This window comes from Haliotis asinina, chromosome 6 (assembly GCF_037392515.1).
Source record: "Haliotis asinina isolate JCU_RB_2024 chromosome 6, JCU_Hal_asi_v2, whole genome shotgun sequence".
In the NCBI taxonomy this organism is placed as follows: domain Eukaryota; kingdom Metazoa; phylum Mollusca; class Gastropoda; order Lepetellida; family Haliotidae; genus Haliotis; species Haliotis asinina.
Window position 1 is genome coordinate 8,177,440 of NC_090285.1, and position 15,370 is coordinate 8,192,809.

The window sequence follows — 15,370 nt, forward strand, 5'->3', positions numbered from 1 at the left end:
CACATCATCGTCCTCTTGTCGCCGTATTCAACGCTGCCTGACCACAACGATTGTCTTCAGAGTGTGTCTTCAGGCGACACGTAGACAATGAAACCGTCAGGCCATTTTCTGCATCAGTTCACACCCAAGGGGAGATAACTCGTTCTACTGTTATCCCGCAGTGTCACGCCCTGTATTACACGCGTGTATTGAGGGTGGTGACACTTGTTACACGAAGATTAAAGTTTGCAATAATTACGGGGCCAGTGAGATAATGAGTGGTGACTGGAATCGGGTAATTTGTGTGTTACTCGGAGATGATACCGAGATGAGGATATCGTCTGCTGGAGTGTCAGCCATCATGTCGGTCGTCTGCTGTCTCCTGCAGCGATACAGACAGTCTGTCAGCGTATTAGATTCAATGACACTCAGGCACATTGAGCAGGACCGTAACGTGTAACGTAACAAACGTCAGCTGCCGTAACGGCTTCATGGACTGGGCTGCAATGTCAGATATACGACACTTCTCAGACAGGTATCTGTATGGGAGTCTGACTGATTTGAAGAGCAGAAACTGGTTTTGCAAAATGAACACAGTCTAAAGCGTTTTCACCCTCACTTACAAACAAAGAATCTTTACACTTGTACATTGCAGATTGCAGATTTACAGGTGTAAATTGACGTATACTATTTATTTTTAGCAAAATACTTAAATGCACTATCATGACCTTGAATTTTCTGGATAATCAACGATCTTGTTTCTTTACAAGTCACCTTCGCTATAAATTGACTCTTTTTATGCAGATTGCATTGTGTGTCATTAAAGATGTGATTGCTCTTTTCGTTACGACATGAAGTCATCATCGATTTCAGTTATAGATCCACATATATTTCACAGTAATTTTACTTTTATGTCCAACGGAGATGTTTTGGGGGATCATTGGGAGCGGCTATTCTTTGGCTTTTGACATTTATAGGTTAATACCAATTTATCAGAATTTTTTAAAGCATATTATTAGCGCTGTTTGGTCTGCACCACCGCTGTTAAAACTGTTTCCTTATTTCGGCGATTATTTATTCAAAACAAACGTTACAAAACAAACATCACATCCCACATACAAAGCACATTCACACCTTGCTCTGCCCACATATGCTATCCTAGCACACCCTACCCCTCACCCCCATCCACAACACACACCAAGATCTCCATGACCATTACACAGACCCTTAACTCCCCCCCTACTACACACCCGACTACATGCCCACCAAACACCACCTTTCACCACCCATGCTCTTGCATATTTGCCCATTTCACTAAACTCACTATCATATGCATGCACTCATCGCATTTCATGAATTTATCATGAATCATTCATTTACCCATTCATGCAGAAATACCTATATAAAATGTTACAAAACCATAAATATAATTGACATTATGCATGTACAGTTGTACACACTATTAAAAGCAATTAAAATAAAATTGAATCAGTAGATTACAGATTAATGTATAAGATCTCTTCTGGAAAACATTGCTAAAGGGGCATCTCCTGACTTTTTGGAGCTTCGCACATCTGCATTGAGAAGTTAACGTTTTTTCGGGTGAAGCGAGGTTTGTAAAATATAGCATCACCGAATTATCGTTGAAAAGTTCATATCTGATATGGTGGTAAGAGGGAGAGTGTTTCGTCGTCAGTCCCTCAGTCCCATTACAGAACTGCAGGAGGCGCTCGTGCAGTGGGGTTACAGATGTGCTATAGCGTTCAGTTTATATAGGGAGACGTAGAGTCCAACATATGAATTTATCTAATACAATTCTTGTATATCTTGGCATTGATCAGCCAGTACATCCCTCTGGTACTACATCTGACGTAAATGTGCGAGATTTCCACAATTTATTACCATCTGTAAGACTTTTATCTGTCCACAGTTCTTTAAACCACATTTCATTATCAATTTTGGCTGGATGACGTTTAATTATTTTGTTGGAATCTTTGACACTATACCCACTGATCAAGTCCATGTTGAAGGGACGTAGTGAACAGGGGAGATAACTCGTGACACCCAGGACGAGACCAGGAAAGAACTCAATTTCGTAGATTCCTATTCTATTGCGTAATGCTTGAATAAAATCTGAATGTTTCAGTTCTTTGCTTATTAGGTCAATTATTCCATCCAATTTCACCTCTCAAGGTGTCATCCAGATGTAGATTTAGCTACACCGAGAAAGAAGAGACAGGCTCGGTTTTGTACTGAGTTAATGCAGCTATGCTCTGTCAGTCCCGAGATGGCTGCTCCATAAAGAAGAACAGATTGTACCCTCATACACCCTCATACAGTCTTGTAAATGTATCCATCGGCCTCTATACACTTAGACTGAATGCATGACAGGACCCTGCTTGCTGACTGAGAACAGCGATGTCCAGGTAAAGATATTCATAAAAATTTGTATTTGTCTGTTACACGGATGGTATATGCGCGTGTGTTTGTACGCGCGTGTACATGTCCGGACGAAGTGGTGATATAGAGAATGCCAACGCTATCCCACTCAGACATGACATACACATCGATGTAGTATCAAATATAAGTTAGTGTTAATTTCCATTATTACATGGTCTGTAGTGTAGTGGACAGAAACTGACCACATCTATTCTCACAGTCTGGCTTTCCGCAGACCTTTCTCATGAACGAATATTACATGAAATAGATTCATTACATGCACAGACATGTCAAATATCCATACATAATTTTGTGTAAATAAATGTTTAGCACATACCATGTGTGTGTATGCTTTTAGAACTTAGTATGATGTTTGGATTAACAAACAAAGTAAAATAAATTAAACAAATCACACCTACAAGAAACATTAATCAATGTCATGCACATTCCCGTGATATCTACATAAACAAAATAAACACCAGCTTATCAATTCCAGTTCACCGTTAAAACACAAACGTGTGTGAGTGTTTTCTTTAATACAGTTGTGTTGTGTTATGTTCGGAAATGCGTTTCAAACGTTTCCTACAAGCAGATATACATAATATTGTCTGCGGCGACCGACAGGTTCGGCGGTTTTCGTATGTGCCATGTCAATTACATTGCCAGTGAGTCAGCGCGAGAACAGGCGAGTGACGCCGAGTGTTTCCGCCTAGACTTGCACAACAACATGGCTGCCACTGACAATGACATATATAGTTTAAGCTTGTCGCTATTTGCTGGGTGAGCCGTGGCATGGTGGGTTGATAACGAATCTTTCCTGTGAGCCTAAAGCATTGGATCTATCCTCGTTGGGGAGACCTCGGTCGAGCCGCGGGGATACCACCATGCTAACTCGATACTCACCTTTTTGTTTTTGTGATACTTTTTCAATACTTTTCAGAAAGAAATTGTATATACATACTTTAATAAACAACAGGAATAATAGAAATCGATTTAATTTTCTTCATTTGATATAATAGTATGATTCAAACTGGCTGTCAACACAAAATCAGTAGCTAATATTTGTGAATTGTTCTCTCAGTGACATGTTTTACTGACTACGGAGTGGCAAATCAACCAACCTAAAATATATCCGTAAATGAACGATGTTTATCATCATCATCATCATCACTGGCATTTAAAGACTAATACCCTTCAACTTAGTTTACATACACTCATTTACTCCTACAAGTATACTACTTTCTGTTCACATGGATGTTTAACCAACAGGAGTATATTTTATTTGCATACCATCCAGACAGCTGGTTTTGAAGACTTTAATGCTCAGACTCAAAATGAGTGCCTTGTAAAGGCACCTTTATAATTGTATCTTTACAGTGGTATTTGTATTTGTAATTTTATGGCTAACGTCTCTCTAGAAACATCTTCAACACAATGGTGTGGTGTCCTACACACCAAAGACCCAAGTTTGATACCTGTTGAGTCACCCAGCCAGGAATATTTGTGTGGTACCCATGAACAATGTACTAAATTCCACAATGTCTCAGTCCCCCAGCTCTGAAATGAATACCCACGAGGATGTGCTGACAAAGTGAACCATTAGCTCCATAAAGAAGAACAGATTGTACCCTCATACACCCTCATACAGTCTTGTAAATGTGTCCACCGGCCTCCATACGCCTAGACTGAATGCATGACAGGACCCTGCTTGCTGACTGAGAACAGCGATGTTCAGGTGAAGATATTCATTAAATATTTGTACACTGTATTTGTCTGCTACACGGATGGTATATGCGCGTGCGTTTGTACGCACGTGTACATGTCCGGACGAAGTGGTGATATAGAGAATGCCAACACTATCCCACTCAGACATGACATACACATCGATGTAGTATCAAATATGAGGATAAGTTAGTGTTAATTTCCATTATACATAGTCTGTAGTGTAGTGGACAGAAACTGACCACATCTATTCTCACAGTCTGGCTTTCCGCAGACCTTTCTCGTGAACGAATATTACATAAAATAGATTCATTACATGCACAGACATGTCAAATATCCATACATAATTTTGTGTAAATAAATGTTTAGCACATACCATGTGTGTGTATGCTTTTAGAACTTAGTATGATGTTTGGATTAACAAACAAAGTAAAATAAATTAAACAAATCACACCTACAAGAAACATTAATCAATGTCATGCACATTCCCGTGATATCTACATAAACAAAACAAACACCACCTATCAATTCCAGTTCACCGTTAAAACACAAACGTGTGTGAGTGTTTTCTTTAATACAGTTGTGTTGTGTTATGTTCGGAAATGCGTTTCAAACGTTTCCTACAAGCAGATATACATAATATTGTCTGCGGCGACCGACAGGTTCGGCGGTTTTCGTATGTGCCATGTCAATTACATTGCCAGTGAGTCAGCGCGAGAACAGGCGAGTGACGCCGAGTGTTTCCGCCTAGACTTGCACAACAACATGGCTGCCACTGACAATGACATATATAGTTTAAGCTTGTCGCTATTCGCTGGGTGAGCCGTGGCATGGTGGGTTGATAACGAATCTTTCCTGTGAGCCTAAAGCATTGGATCTATCCTCGTTGGGGAGACCTCGGTCGAGCCGCGGGGATACCACCATGCTAACTCGATACTCACCTTTTTGTTTTTGTGATACTTTTTCAATACTTTTCAGAAAGAAATTGTATATACATACTTTAATAAACAACAGGAATAATAGAAATCGATTTAATTTTCTTCATTTGATATAATAGTATGATTCAAACTGGCTGTCAACACAAAATCAGTAGCTAATATTTGTGAATTGTTCTCTCAGTGACATGTTTTACTGACTACGGAGTGGCAAATCAACCAACCTAAAATATATCCGTAAATGAACGATGTTTATCATCATCATCATCATCACTGGCATTTAAAGACTAATACCCTTCAACTTAGTTTACATACACTCATTTACTCCTACAAGTATACTACTTTCTGTTCACATGGATGTTTAACCAACAGGAGTATATTTTATTTGCATACCATCCAGACAGCTTGTTTTGAAGACTTTAATGCTCAGACTCAAAATGAGTGCCTTGTAAAGGCACCTTTATAATTGTATCTTTACAGTGGTATTTGTATTTGTAATTTTATGGCTAACGTCTCTCTAGAAACATCTTCAACACAATGGTGTGGTGTCCTACACACCAAAGACCCAAGTTTGATACCTGTTGAGTCACCCAGCCAGGAATATTTGTGTGGTACCCATGAACAATGTACTAAATTCCACAATGTCTCAGTCCCCCAGCTCTGAAATGAATACCCACGAGGATGTGCTGACAAAGTGAACCATTAGCTCCATAAAGAAGAACAGATTGTACCCTCATACACCCTCATACAGTCTTGTAAATGTGTCCACCGGCCTCCATACGCCTAGACTGAATGCATGACAGGACCCTGCTTGCTGACTGAGAACAGCGATGTTCAGGTGAAGATATTCATTAAATATTTGTACACTGTATTTGTCTGCTACACGGATGGTATATGCGCGTGCGTTTGTACGCACGTGTACATGTCCGGACGAAGTGGTGATATAGAGAATGCCAACACTATCCCACTCAGACATGACATACACATCGATGTAGTATCAAATATGAGGATAAGTTAGTGTTAATTTCCATTATACATAGTCTGTAGTGTAGTGGACAGAAACTGACCACATCTATTCTCACAGTCTGGCTTTCCGCAGACCTTTCTCATGAACGAATATTACATAAAATAGATTCATTACATGCACAGACATGTCAAATATCCATACATAATTTTGTGTAAATAAATGTTTAGCACATACCATGTGTGTGTATGCTTTTAGAACTTAGTATGAAGTTTGGATTAACAAACAAAGTAAAATAAATTAAACAAATCACACCTACAAGAAACATTAATCAATGTCATGCACATTCCCGTGATATCTACATAAACAAAACAAACACCAGCTTATCAATTCCAGTTCACCGTTAAAACACAAACGTGTGTGAGTGTTTTCTTTAATACAGTTGTGTTGTGTTATGTTCGGAAATGCGTTTCAAACGTTTCCTACAAGCAGATATACATAATATTGTCTGCGGCGACCGACAGGTTCGGCGGTTTCCGTATGTGCCATGTCAATTACATTGCCAGTGAGTCAGCGCGAGAACAGGCGAGTGACGCCGAGTGTTTCCGCCTAGACTTGCACAACAACATGGCTGCCACTGACAATGACATATATAGTTTAAGCTTGTCGCTATTTGCTGGGTGAGCCGTGGCATGGTGGGTTGATAACGAATCTTTCCTGTGAGCCTAAAGCATTGGATCTATCCTCGTTGGGGAGACCTCGGTCGAGCCGCGGGGATACCACCATGCTAACTCGATACTCACCTTTTTGTTTTTGTGATATTTTTTCAATACTTTTCAGAAAGAAATTGTATATACATACTTTAATAAACAACAGGAATAATAGAAATCGATTTAATTTTCTTCATTTGATATAATAGTATGATTCAAACTGGCTGTCAACACAAAATCAGTAGCTAATATTTGTGAATTGTTCTCTCAGTGACATGTTTTACTGACTACGGAGTGGCAAATCAACCAACCTAAAATATATCCGTAAATGAACGATGTTTATCATCATCATCATCATCACTGGCATTTAAAGACTAATACCCTTCAACTTAGTTTACATACACTCATTTACTCCTACAAGTATACTACTTTCTGTTCACATGGATGTTTAACCAACAGGAGTATATTTTATTTGCATACCATCCAGACAGCTGGTTTTGAAGACTTTAATGCTCAGACTCAAAATGAGTGCCTTGTAAAGGCACCTTTATAATTGTATCTTTACAGTGGTATTTGTATTTGTAATTTTATGGCTAACGTCTCTCTAGAAACATCTTCAACACAATGGTGTGGTGTCCTACACACCAAAGACCCAAGTTTGATACCTGTTGAGTCACCCAGCCAGGAATATTTGTGTGGTACCCATGAACAATGTACTAAATTCCACAATGTCTCAGTCCCCCAGCTCTGAAATGAATACCCACGAGGATGTGCTGACAAAGTGAACCATTAGCTCCATAAAGAAGAACAGATTGTACCCTCATACACCCTCATACAGTCTTGTAAATGTGTCCACCGGCCTCCATACGCCTAGACTGAATGCATGACAGGACCCTGCTTGCTGACTGAGAACAGCGATGTTCAGGTGAAGATATTCATTAAATATTTGTACACTGTATTTGTCTGCTACACGGATGGTATATGCGCGTGCGTTTGTACGCACGTGTACATGTCCGGACGAAGTGGTGATATAGAGAATGCCAACACTATCCCACTCAGACATGACATACACATCGATGTAGTATCAAATATGAGGATAAGTTAGTGTTAATTTCCATTATACATAGTCTGTAGTGTAGTGGACAGAAACTGACCACATCTATTCTCACAGTCTGGCTTTCCGCAGACCTTTCTCATGAACGAATATTACATGAAATAGATTCATTACATGCACAGACATGTCAAATATCCATACATAATTTTGTGTAAATAAATGTTTAGCACATACCATGTGTGTGTATGCTTTTAGAACTTAGTATGATGTTTGGATTAACAAACAAAGTAAAATAAATTAAACAAATCACACCTACAAGAAACATTAATCAATGTCATGCACATTCCCGTGATATCTACATAAACAAAACAAACACCAGCTTATCAATTCCAGTTCACCGTTAAAACACAAACGTGTGTGAGTGTTTTCTTTAATACAGTTGTGTTGTGTTATGTTCGGAAATGCGTTTCAAACGTTTCCTACAAGCAGATATACATAATATTGTCTGCGGCGACCGACAGGTTCGGCGGTTTTCGTATGTGCCATGTCAATTACATTGCCAGTGAGTCAGCGCGAGAACAGGCGAGTGACGCCGAGTGTTTCCGCCTAGACTTGCACAACAACATGGCTGCCACTGACAATGACATATATAGTTTAAGCTTGTCGCTATTTGCTGGGTGAGCCGTGGCATGGTGGGTTGATAACGAATCTTTCCTGTGAGCCTAAAGCATTGGATCTATCCTCGTTGGGGAGACCTCGGTCGAGCCGCGGGGATACCACCATGCTAACTCGATACTCACCTTTTTGTTTTTGTGATACTTTTTCAATACTTTTCAGAAAGAAATTGTATATACATACTTTAATAAACAACAGGAATAATAGAAATCGATTCAATTTTCTTCATTTGATATAATAGTATGATTCAAACTGGCTGTCAACACAAAATCAGTAGCTAATATTTGTGAATTGTTCTCTCAGTGACATGTTTTACTGACTACGGAGTGGCAAATCAACCAACCTAAAATATATCCGTAAATGAACGATGTTTATCATCATCATCATCATCACTGGCATTTAAAGACTAATACCCTTCAACTTAGTTTACATACACTCATTTACTCCTACAAGTATACTACTTTCTGTTCACATGGATGTTTAACCAACAGGAGTATATTTTATTTGCATACCATCCAGACAGCTGGTTTTGAAGACTTTAATGCTCAGACTCAAAATGAGTGCCTTGTAAAGGCACCTTTATAATTGTATCTTTACAGTGGTATTTGTATTTGTAATTTTATGGCTAACGTCTCTCTAGAAACATCTTCAACACAATGGTGTGGTGTCCTACACACCAAAGACCCAAGTTTGATACCTGTTGAGTCACCCAGCCAGGAATATTTGTGTGGTACCCATGAACAATGTACTAAATTCCACAATGTCTCAGTCCCCCAGCTCTGAAATGAATACCCACGAGGATGTGCTGACAAAGTGAACCATTAGCTCCATAAAGAAGAACAGATTGTACCCTCATACACCCTCATACAGTCTTGTAAATGTGTCCACCGGCCTCCATACGCCTAGACTGAATGCATGACAGGACCCTGCTTGCTGACTGAGAACAGCGATGTTCAGGTGAAGATATTCATTAAATATTTGTACACTGTATTTGTCTGCTACACGGATGGTATATGCGCGTGCGTTTGTACGCACGTGTACATGTCCGGACGAAGTGGTGATATAGAGAATGCCAACACTATCCCACTCAGACATGACATACACATCGATGTAGTATCAAATATGAGGATAAGTTAGTGTTAATTTCCATTATACATAGTCTGTAGTGTAGTGGACAGAAACTGACCACATCTATTCTCACAGTCTGGCTTTCCGCAGACCTTTCTCATGAACGAATATTACATAAAATAGATTCATTACATGCACAGACATGTCAAATATCCATACATAATTTTGTGTAAATAAATGTTTAGCACATACCATGTGTGTGTATGCTTTTAGAACTTAGTATGATGTTTGGATTAACAAACAAAGTAAAATAAATTAAACAAATCACACCTACAAGAAACATTAATCAATGTCATGCACATTCCCGTGATATCTACATAAACAAAACAAACACCACTTATCAATTCCAGTTCACCGTTAAAACACAAACGTGTGTGAGTGTTTTCTTTAATACAGTTGTGTTGTGTTATGTTCGGAAATGCGTTTCAAACGTTTCCTACAAGCAGATATACATAATATTGTCTGCGGCGACCGACAGGTTCGGCGGTTTTCGTATGTGCCATGTCAATTACATTGCCAGTGAGTCAGCGCGAGAACAGGCGAGTGACGCCGAGTGTTTCCGCCTAGACTTGCACAACAACATGGCTGCCACTGACAATGACATATATAGTTTAAGCTTGTCGCTATTCGCTGGGTGAGCCGTGGCATGGTGGGTTGATAACGAATCTTTCCTGTGAGCCTAAAGCATTGGATCTATCCTCGTTGGGGAGACCTCGGTCGAGCCGCGGGGATACCACCATGCTAACTCGATACTCACCTTTTTGTTTTTGTGATACTTTTTCAATACTTTTCAGAAAGAAATTGTATATACATACTTTAATAAACAACAGGAATAATAGAAATCGATTTAATTTTCTTCATTTGATATAATAGTCTGATTCAAACTGGCTGTCAACACAAAATCAGTAGCTAATATTTGTGAATTGTTCTCTCAGTGACATGTTTTACTGACTACGGAGTGGCAAATCAACCAACCTAAAATATATCCGTAAATGAACGATGTTTATCATCATCATCATCATCACTGGCATTTAAAGACTAATACCCTTCAACTTAGTTTACATACACTCATTTACTCCTACAAGTATACTACTTTCTGTTCACATGGATGTTTAACCAACAGGAGTATATTTTATTTGCATACCATCCAGACAGCTGGTTTTGAAGACTTTAATGCTCAGACTCAAAATGAGTGCCTTGTAAAGGCACCTTTATAATTGTATCTTTACAGTGGTATTTGTATTTGTAATTTTATGGCTAACGTCTCTCTAGAAACATCTTCAACACAATGGTGTGGTGTCCTACACACCAAAGACCCAAGTTTGATACCTGTTGAGTCACCCAGCCAGGAATATTTGTGTGGTACCCATGAACAATGTACTAAATTCCACAATGTCTCAGTCCCCCAGCTCTGAAATGAATACCCACGAGGATGTGCTGACAAAGTGAACCATTAGCTCCATAAAGAAGAACAGATTGTACCCTCATACACCCTCATACAGTCTTGTAAATGTGTCCACCGGCCTCCATACGCCTAGACTGAATGCATGACAGGACCCTGCTTGCTGACTGAGAACAGCGATGTTCAGGTGAAGATATTCATTAAATATTTGTATTTGTCTGCTACACGGATGGTATATGCGCGTGCGTTTGTACGCACGTGTACATGTCCGGACGAAGTGGTGATATAGAGAATGCCAACACTATCCCACTCAGACATGACATACACATCGATGTAGTATCAAATATGAGGATAAGTTAGTGTTAATTTCCATTATACATAGTCTGTAGTGTAGTGGACAGAAACTGACCACATCTATTCTCACAGTCTGGCTTTCCGCAGACCTTTCTCATGAACGAATATTACATGAAATAGATTCATTACATGCACAGACATGTCAAATATCCATACATAATTTTGTGTAAATAAATGTTTAGCACATACCATGTGTGTGTATGCTTTTAGAACTTAGTATGATGTTTGGATTAACAAACAAAGTAAAATAAATTAAACAAATCACACCTACAAGAAACATTAATCAATGTCATGCACATTCCCGTGATATCTACATAAACAAAACAAACACCAGCTTATCAATTCCAGTTCACCGTTAAAACACAAACGTGTGTGAGTGTTTTCTTTAATACAGTTGTGTTGTGTTATGTTCGGAAATGCGTTTCAAACGTTTCCTACAAGCAGATATACATAATATTGTCTGCGGCGACCGACAGGTTCGGCGGTTTTCGTATGTGCCATGTCAATTACATTGCCAGTGAGTCAGCGCGAGAACAGGCGAGTGACGCCGAGTGTTTCCGCCTAGACTTGCACAACAACATGGCTGCCACTGACAATGACATATATAGTTTAAGCTTGTCGCTATTTGCTGGGTGAGCCGTGGCATGGTGGGTTGATAACGAATCTTTCCTGTGAGCCTAAAGCATTGGATCTATCCTCGTTGGGGAGACCTCGGTCGAGCCGCGGGGATACCACCATGCTAACTCGATACTCACCTTTTTGTTTTTGTGATACTTTTTCAATACTTTTCAGAAAGAAATTGTATATACATACTTTAATAAACAACAGGAATAATAGAAATCGATTTAATTTTCTTCATTTGATATAATAGTATGATTCAAACTGGCTGTCAACACAAAATCAGTAGCTAATATATGTGAATTGTTCTCTCAGTGACATGTTTTACTGACTACGGAGTGGCAAATCAACCAACCTAAAATATATCCGTAAATGAACGATGTTTATCATCATCATCATCATCACTGGCATTTAAAGACTAATACCCTTCAACTTAGTTTACATACACTCATTTACTCCTACAAGTATACTACTTTCTGTTCACATGGATGTTTAACCAACAGGAGTATATTTTATTTGCATACCATCCAGACAGCTGGTTTTGAAGACTTTAATGCTCAGACTCAAAATGAGTGCCTTGTAAAGGCACCTTTATAATTGTATCTTTACAGTGGTATTTGTATTTGTAATTTTATGGCTAACGTCTCTCTAGAAACATCTTCAACACAATGGTGTGGTGTCCTACACACCAAAGACCCAAGTTTGATACCTGTTGAGTCACCCAGCCAGGAATATTTGTGTGGTACCCATGAACAATGTACTAAATTCCACAATGTCTCAGTCCCCCAGCTCTGAAATGAATACCCACGAGGATGTGCTGACAAAGTGAACCATTAGCTCCATGAAGAAGAACAGATTGTACCCTCATACACCCTCATACAGTCTTGTAAATGTGTCCACCGGCCTCCATACGCCTAGACTGAATGCATGACAGGACCCTGCTTGCTGACTGAGAACAGCGATGTTCAGGTGAAGATATTCATTAAATATTTGTATTTGTCTGCTACACGGATGGTATATGCGCGTGCGTTTGTACGCACGTGTACATGTCCGGACGAAGTGGTGATATAGAGAATGCCAACACTATCCCACTCAGACATGACACACACATCGATGTAGTATCAAATATGAGGATAAGTTAGTGTTAATTTCCATTATACATAGTCTGTAGTGTAGTGGACAGAAACTGACCACATCTATTCTCACAGTCTGGCTTTCCGCAGACCTTTCTCATGAACGAATATTACATAAAATAGATTCATTACATGCACAGACATGTCAAATATCCATACATAATTTTGTGTAAATAAATGTTTAGCACATACCATGTGTGTGTATGCTTTTAGAACTTAGTATGAAGTTTGGATTAACAAACAAAGTAAAATAAATTAAACAAATCACACCTACAAGAAACATTAATCAATGTCATGCACATTCCCGTGATATCTACATAAACAAAACAAACACCAGCTTATCAATTCCAGTTCACCGTTAAAACACAAACGTGTGTGAGTGTTTTCTTTAATACAGTTGTGTTGTGTTATGTTCGGAAATGCGTTTCAAACGTTTCCTACAAGCAGATATACATAATATTGTCTGCGGCGACCGACAGGTTCGGCGGTTTCCGTATGTGCCATGTCAATTACATTGCCAGTGAGTCAGCGCGAGAACAGGCGAGTGACGCCGAGTGTTTCCGCCTAGACTTGCACAACAACATGGCTGCCACTGACAATGACATATATAGTTTAAGCTTGTCGCTATTTGCTGGGTGAGCCGTGGCATGGTGGGTTGATAACGAATCTTTCCTGTGAGCCTAAAGCATTGGATCTATCCTCGTTGGGGAGACCTCGGTCGAGCCGCGGGGATACCACCATGCTAACTCGATACTCACCTTTTTGTTTTTGTGATACTTTTTCAATACTTTTCAGAAAGAAATTGTATATACATACTTTAATAAACAACAGGAATAATAGAAATCGATTTAATTTTCTTCATTTGATATAATAGTATGATTCAAACTGGCTGTCAACACAAAATCAGTAGCTAATATTTGTGAATTGTTCTCTCAGTGACATGTTTTACTGACTACGGAGTGGCAAATCAACCAACCTAAAATATATCCGTAAATGAACGATGTTTATCATCATCATCATCATCACTGGCATTTAAAGACTAATACCCTTCAACTTAGTTTACATACACTCATTTACTCCTACAAGTATACTACTTTCTGTTCACATGGATGTTTAACCAACAGGAGTATATTTTATTTGCATACCATCCAGACAGCTTGTTTTGAAGACTTTAACGCTCAGACTCAAAATGAGTGCCTTGTAAAGGCACCTTTATAATTGTATCTTTACAGTGGTATTTGTATTTGTAATTTTATGGCTAACGTCTCTCTAGAAACATCTTCAACACAATGGTGTGGTGTCCTACACACCAAAGACCCAAGTTTGATACCTGTTGAGTCACCCAGCCAGGAATATTTGTGTGGTACCCATGAACAATGTACTAAATTCCACAATGTCTCAGTCCCCCAGCTCTGAAATGAATACCCACGAGGATGTGCTGACAAAGTGAACCATTAGCTCCATAAAGAAGAACAGATTGTACCCTCATACACCCTCATACAGTCTTGTAAATGTGTCCACCGGCCTCCATACGCCTAGACTGAATGCATGACAGGACCCTGCTTGCTGACTGAGAACAGCGATGTTCAGGTGAAGATATTCATTAAATATTTGTATTTGTCTGCTACACGGATGGTATATGCGCGTGCGTTTGTACGCACGTGTACATGTCCGGACGAAGTGGTGATATAGAGAATGCCAACACTATCCCACTCAGACATGACATACACATCGATGTAGTATCAAATATGAGGATAAGTTAGTGTTAATTTCCATTATACATAGTCTGTAGTGTAGTGGACAGAAACTGACCACATCTATTCTCACAGTCTGGCTTTCCGCAGACCTTTCTCATGAACGAATATTACATAAAATAGATTCATTACATGCACAGACATGTCAAATATCCATACATAATTTTGTGTAAATAAATGTTTAGCACATACCATGTGTGTGTATGCTTTTAGAACCTAGTATGAAGTTTGGATTAACAAACAAAGTAAAATAAATTAAACAAATCACACCTACAAGAAACATTAATCAATGTCATGCACATTCCCGTGATATCTACATAAACAAAACAAACACCAGCTTATCAATTCCAGTTCACCGTTAAAACACAAACGTGTGTGAGTGTTTTCTTTAATACGGTTGTGTTGTGTTATGTTCGGAAATGCGTTTCAAACGTTTCCTACAAGCAGATATACATAATATTGTCTGCGGCGACCGACAGGTTCGGCGGTTTCCGTATGTGCCA

At 39.1% G+C, this 15,370-nt stretch overlaps 1 protein-coding gene across 1 annotated transcript in view; it reads left to right on the top strand.

Moving 5' to 3' along the window:
- Positions 1-307: 307 nt before the first annotated feature.
- LOC137286809 (uncharacterized) overlaps positions 308-15,370 on the top strand; it is a 51,789-nt gene continuing 36,726 nt past the window's right edge. The window contains exon 1 of the mRNA XM_067818811.1: positions 308-428. Within this exon, the coding sequence (XP_067674912.1) occupies positions 308-428 (121 nt within the window). The remainder of the gene's footprint in view (positions 429-15,370) is intronic.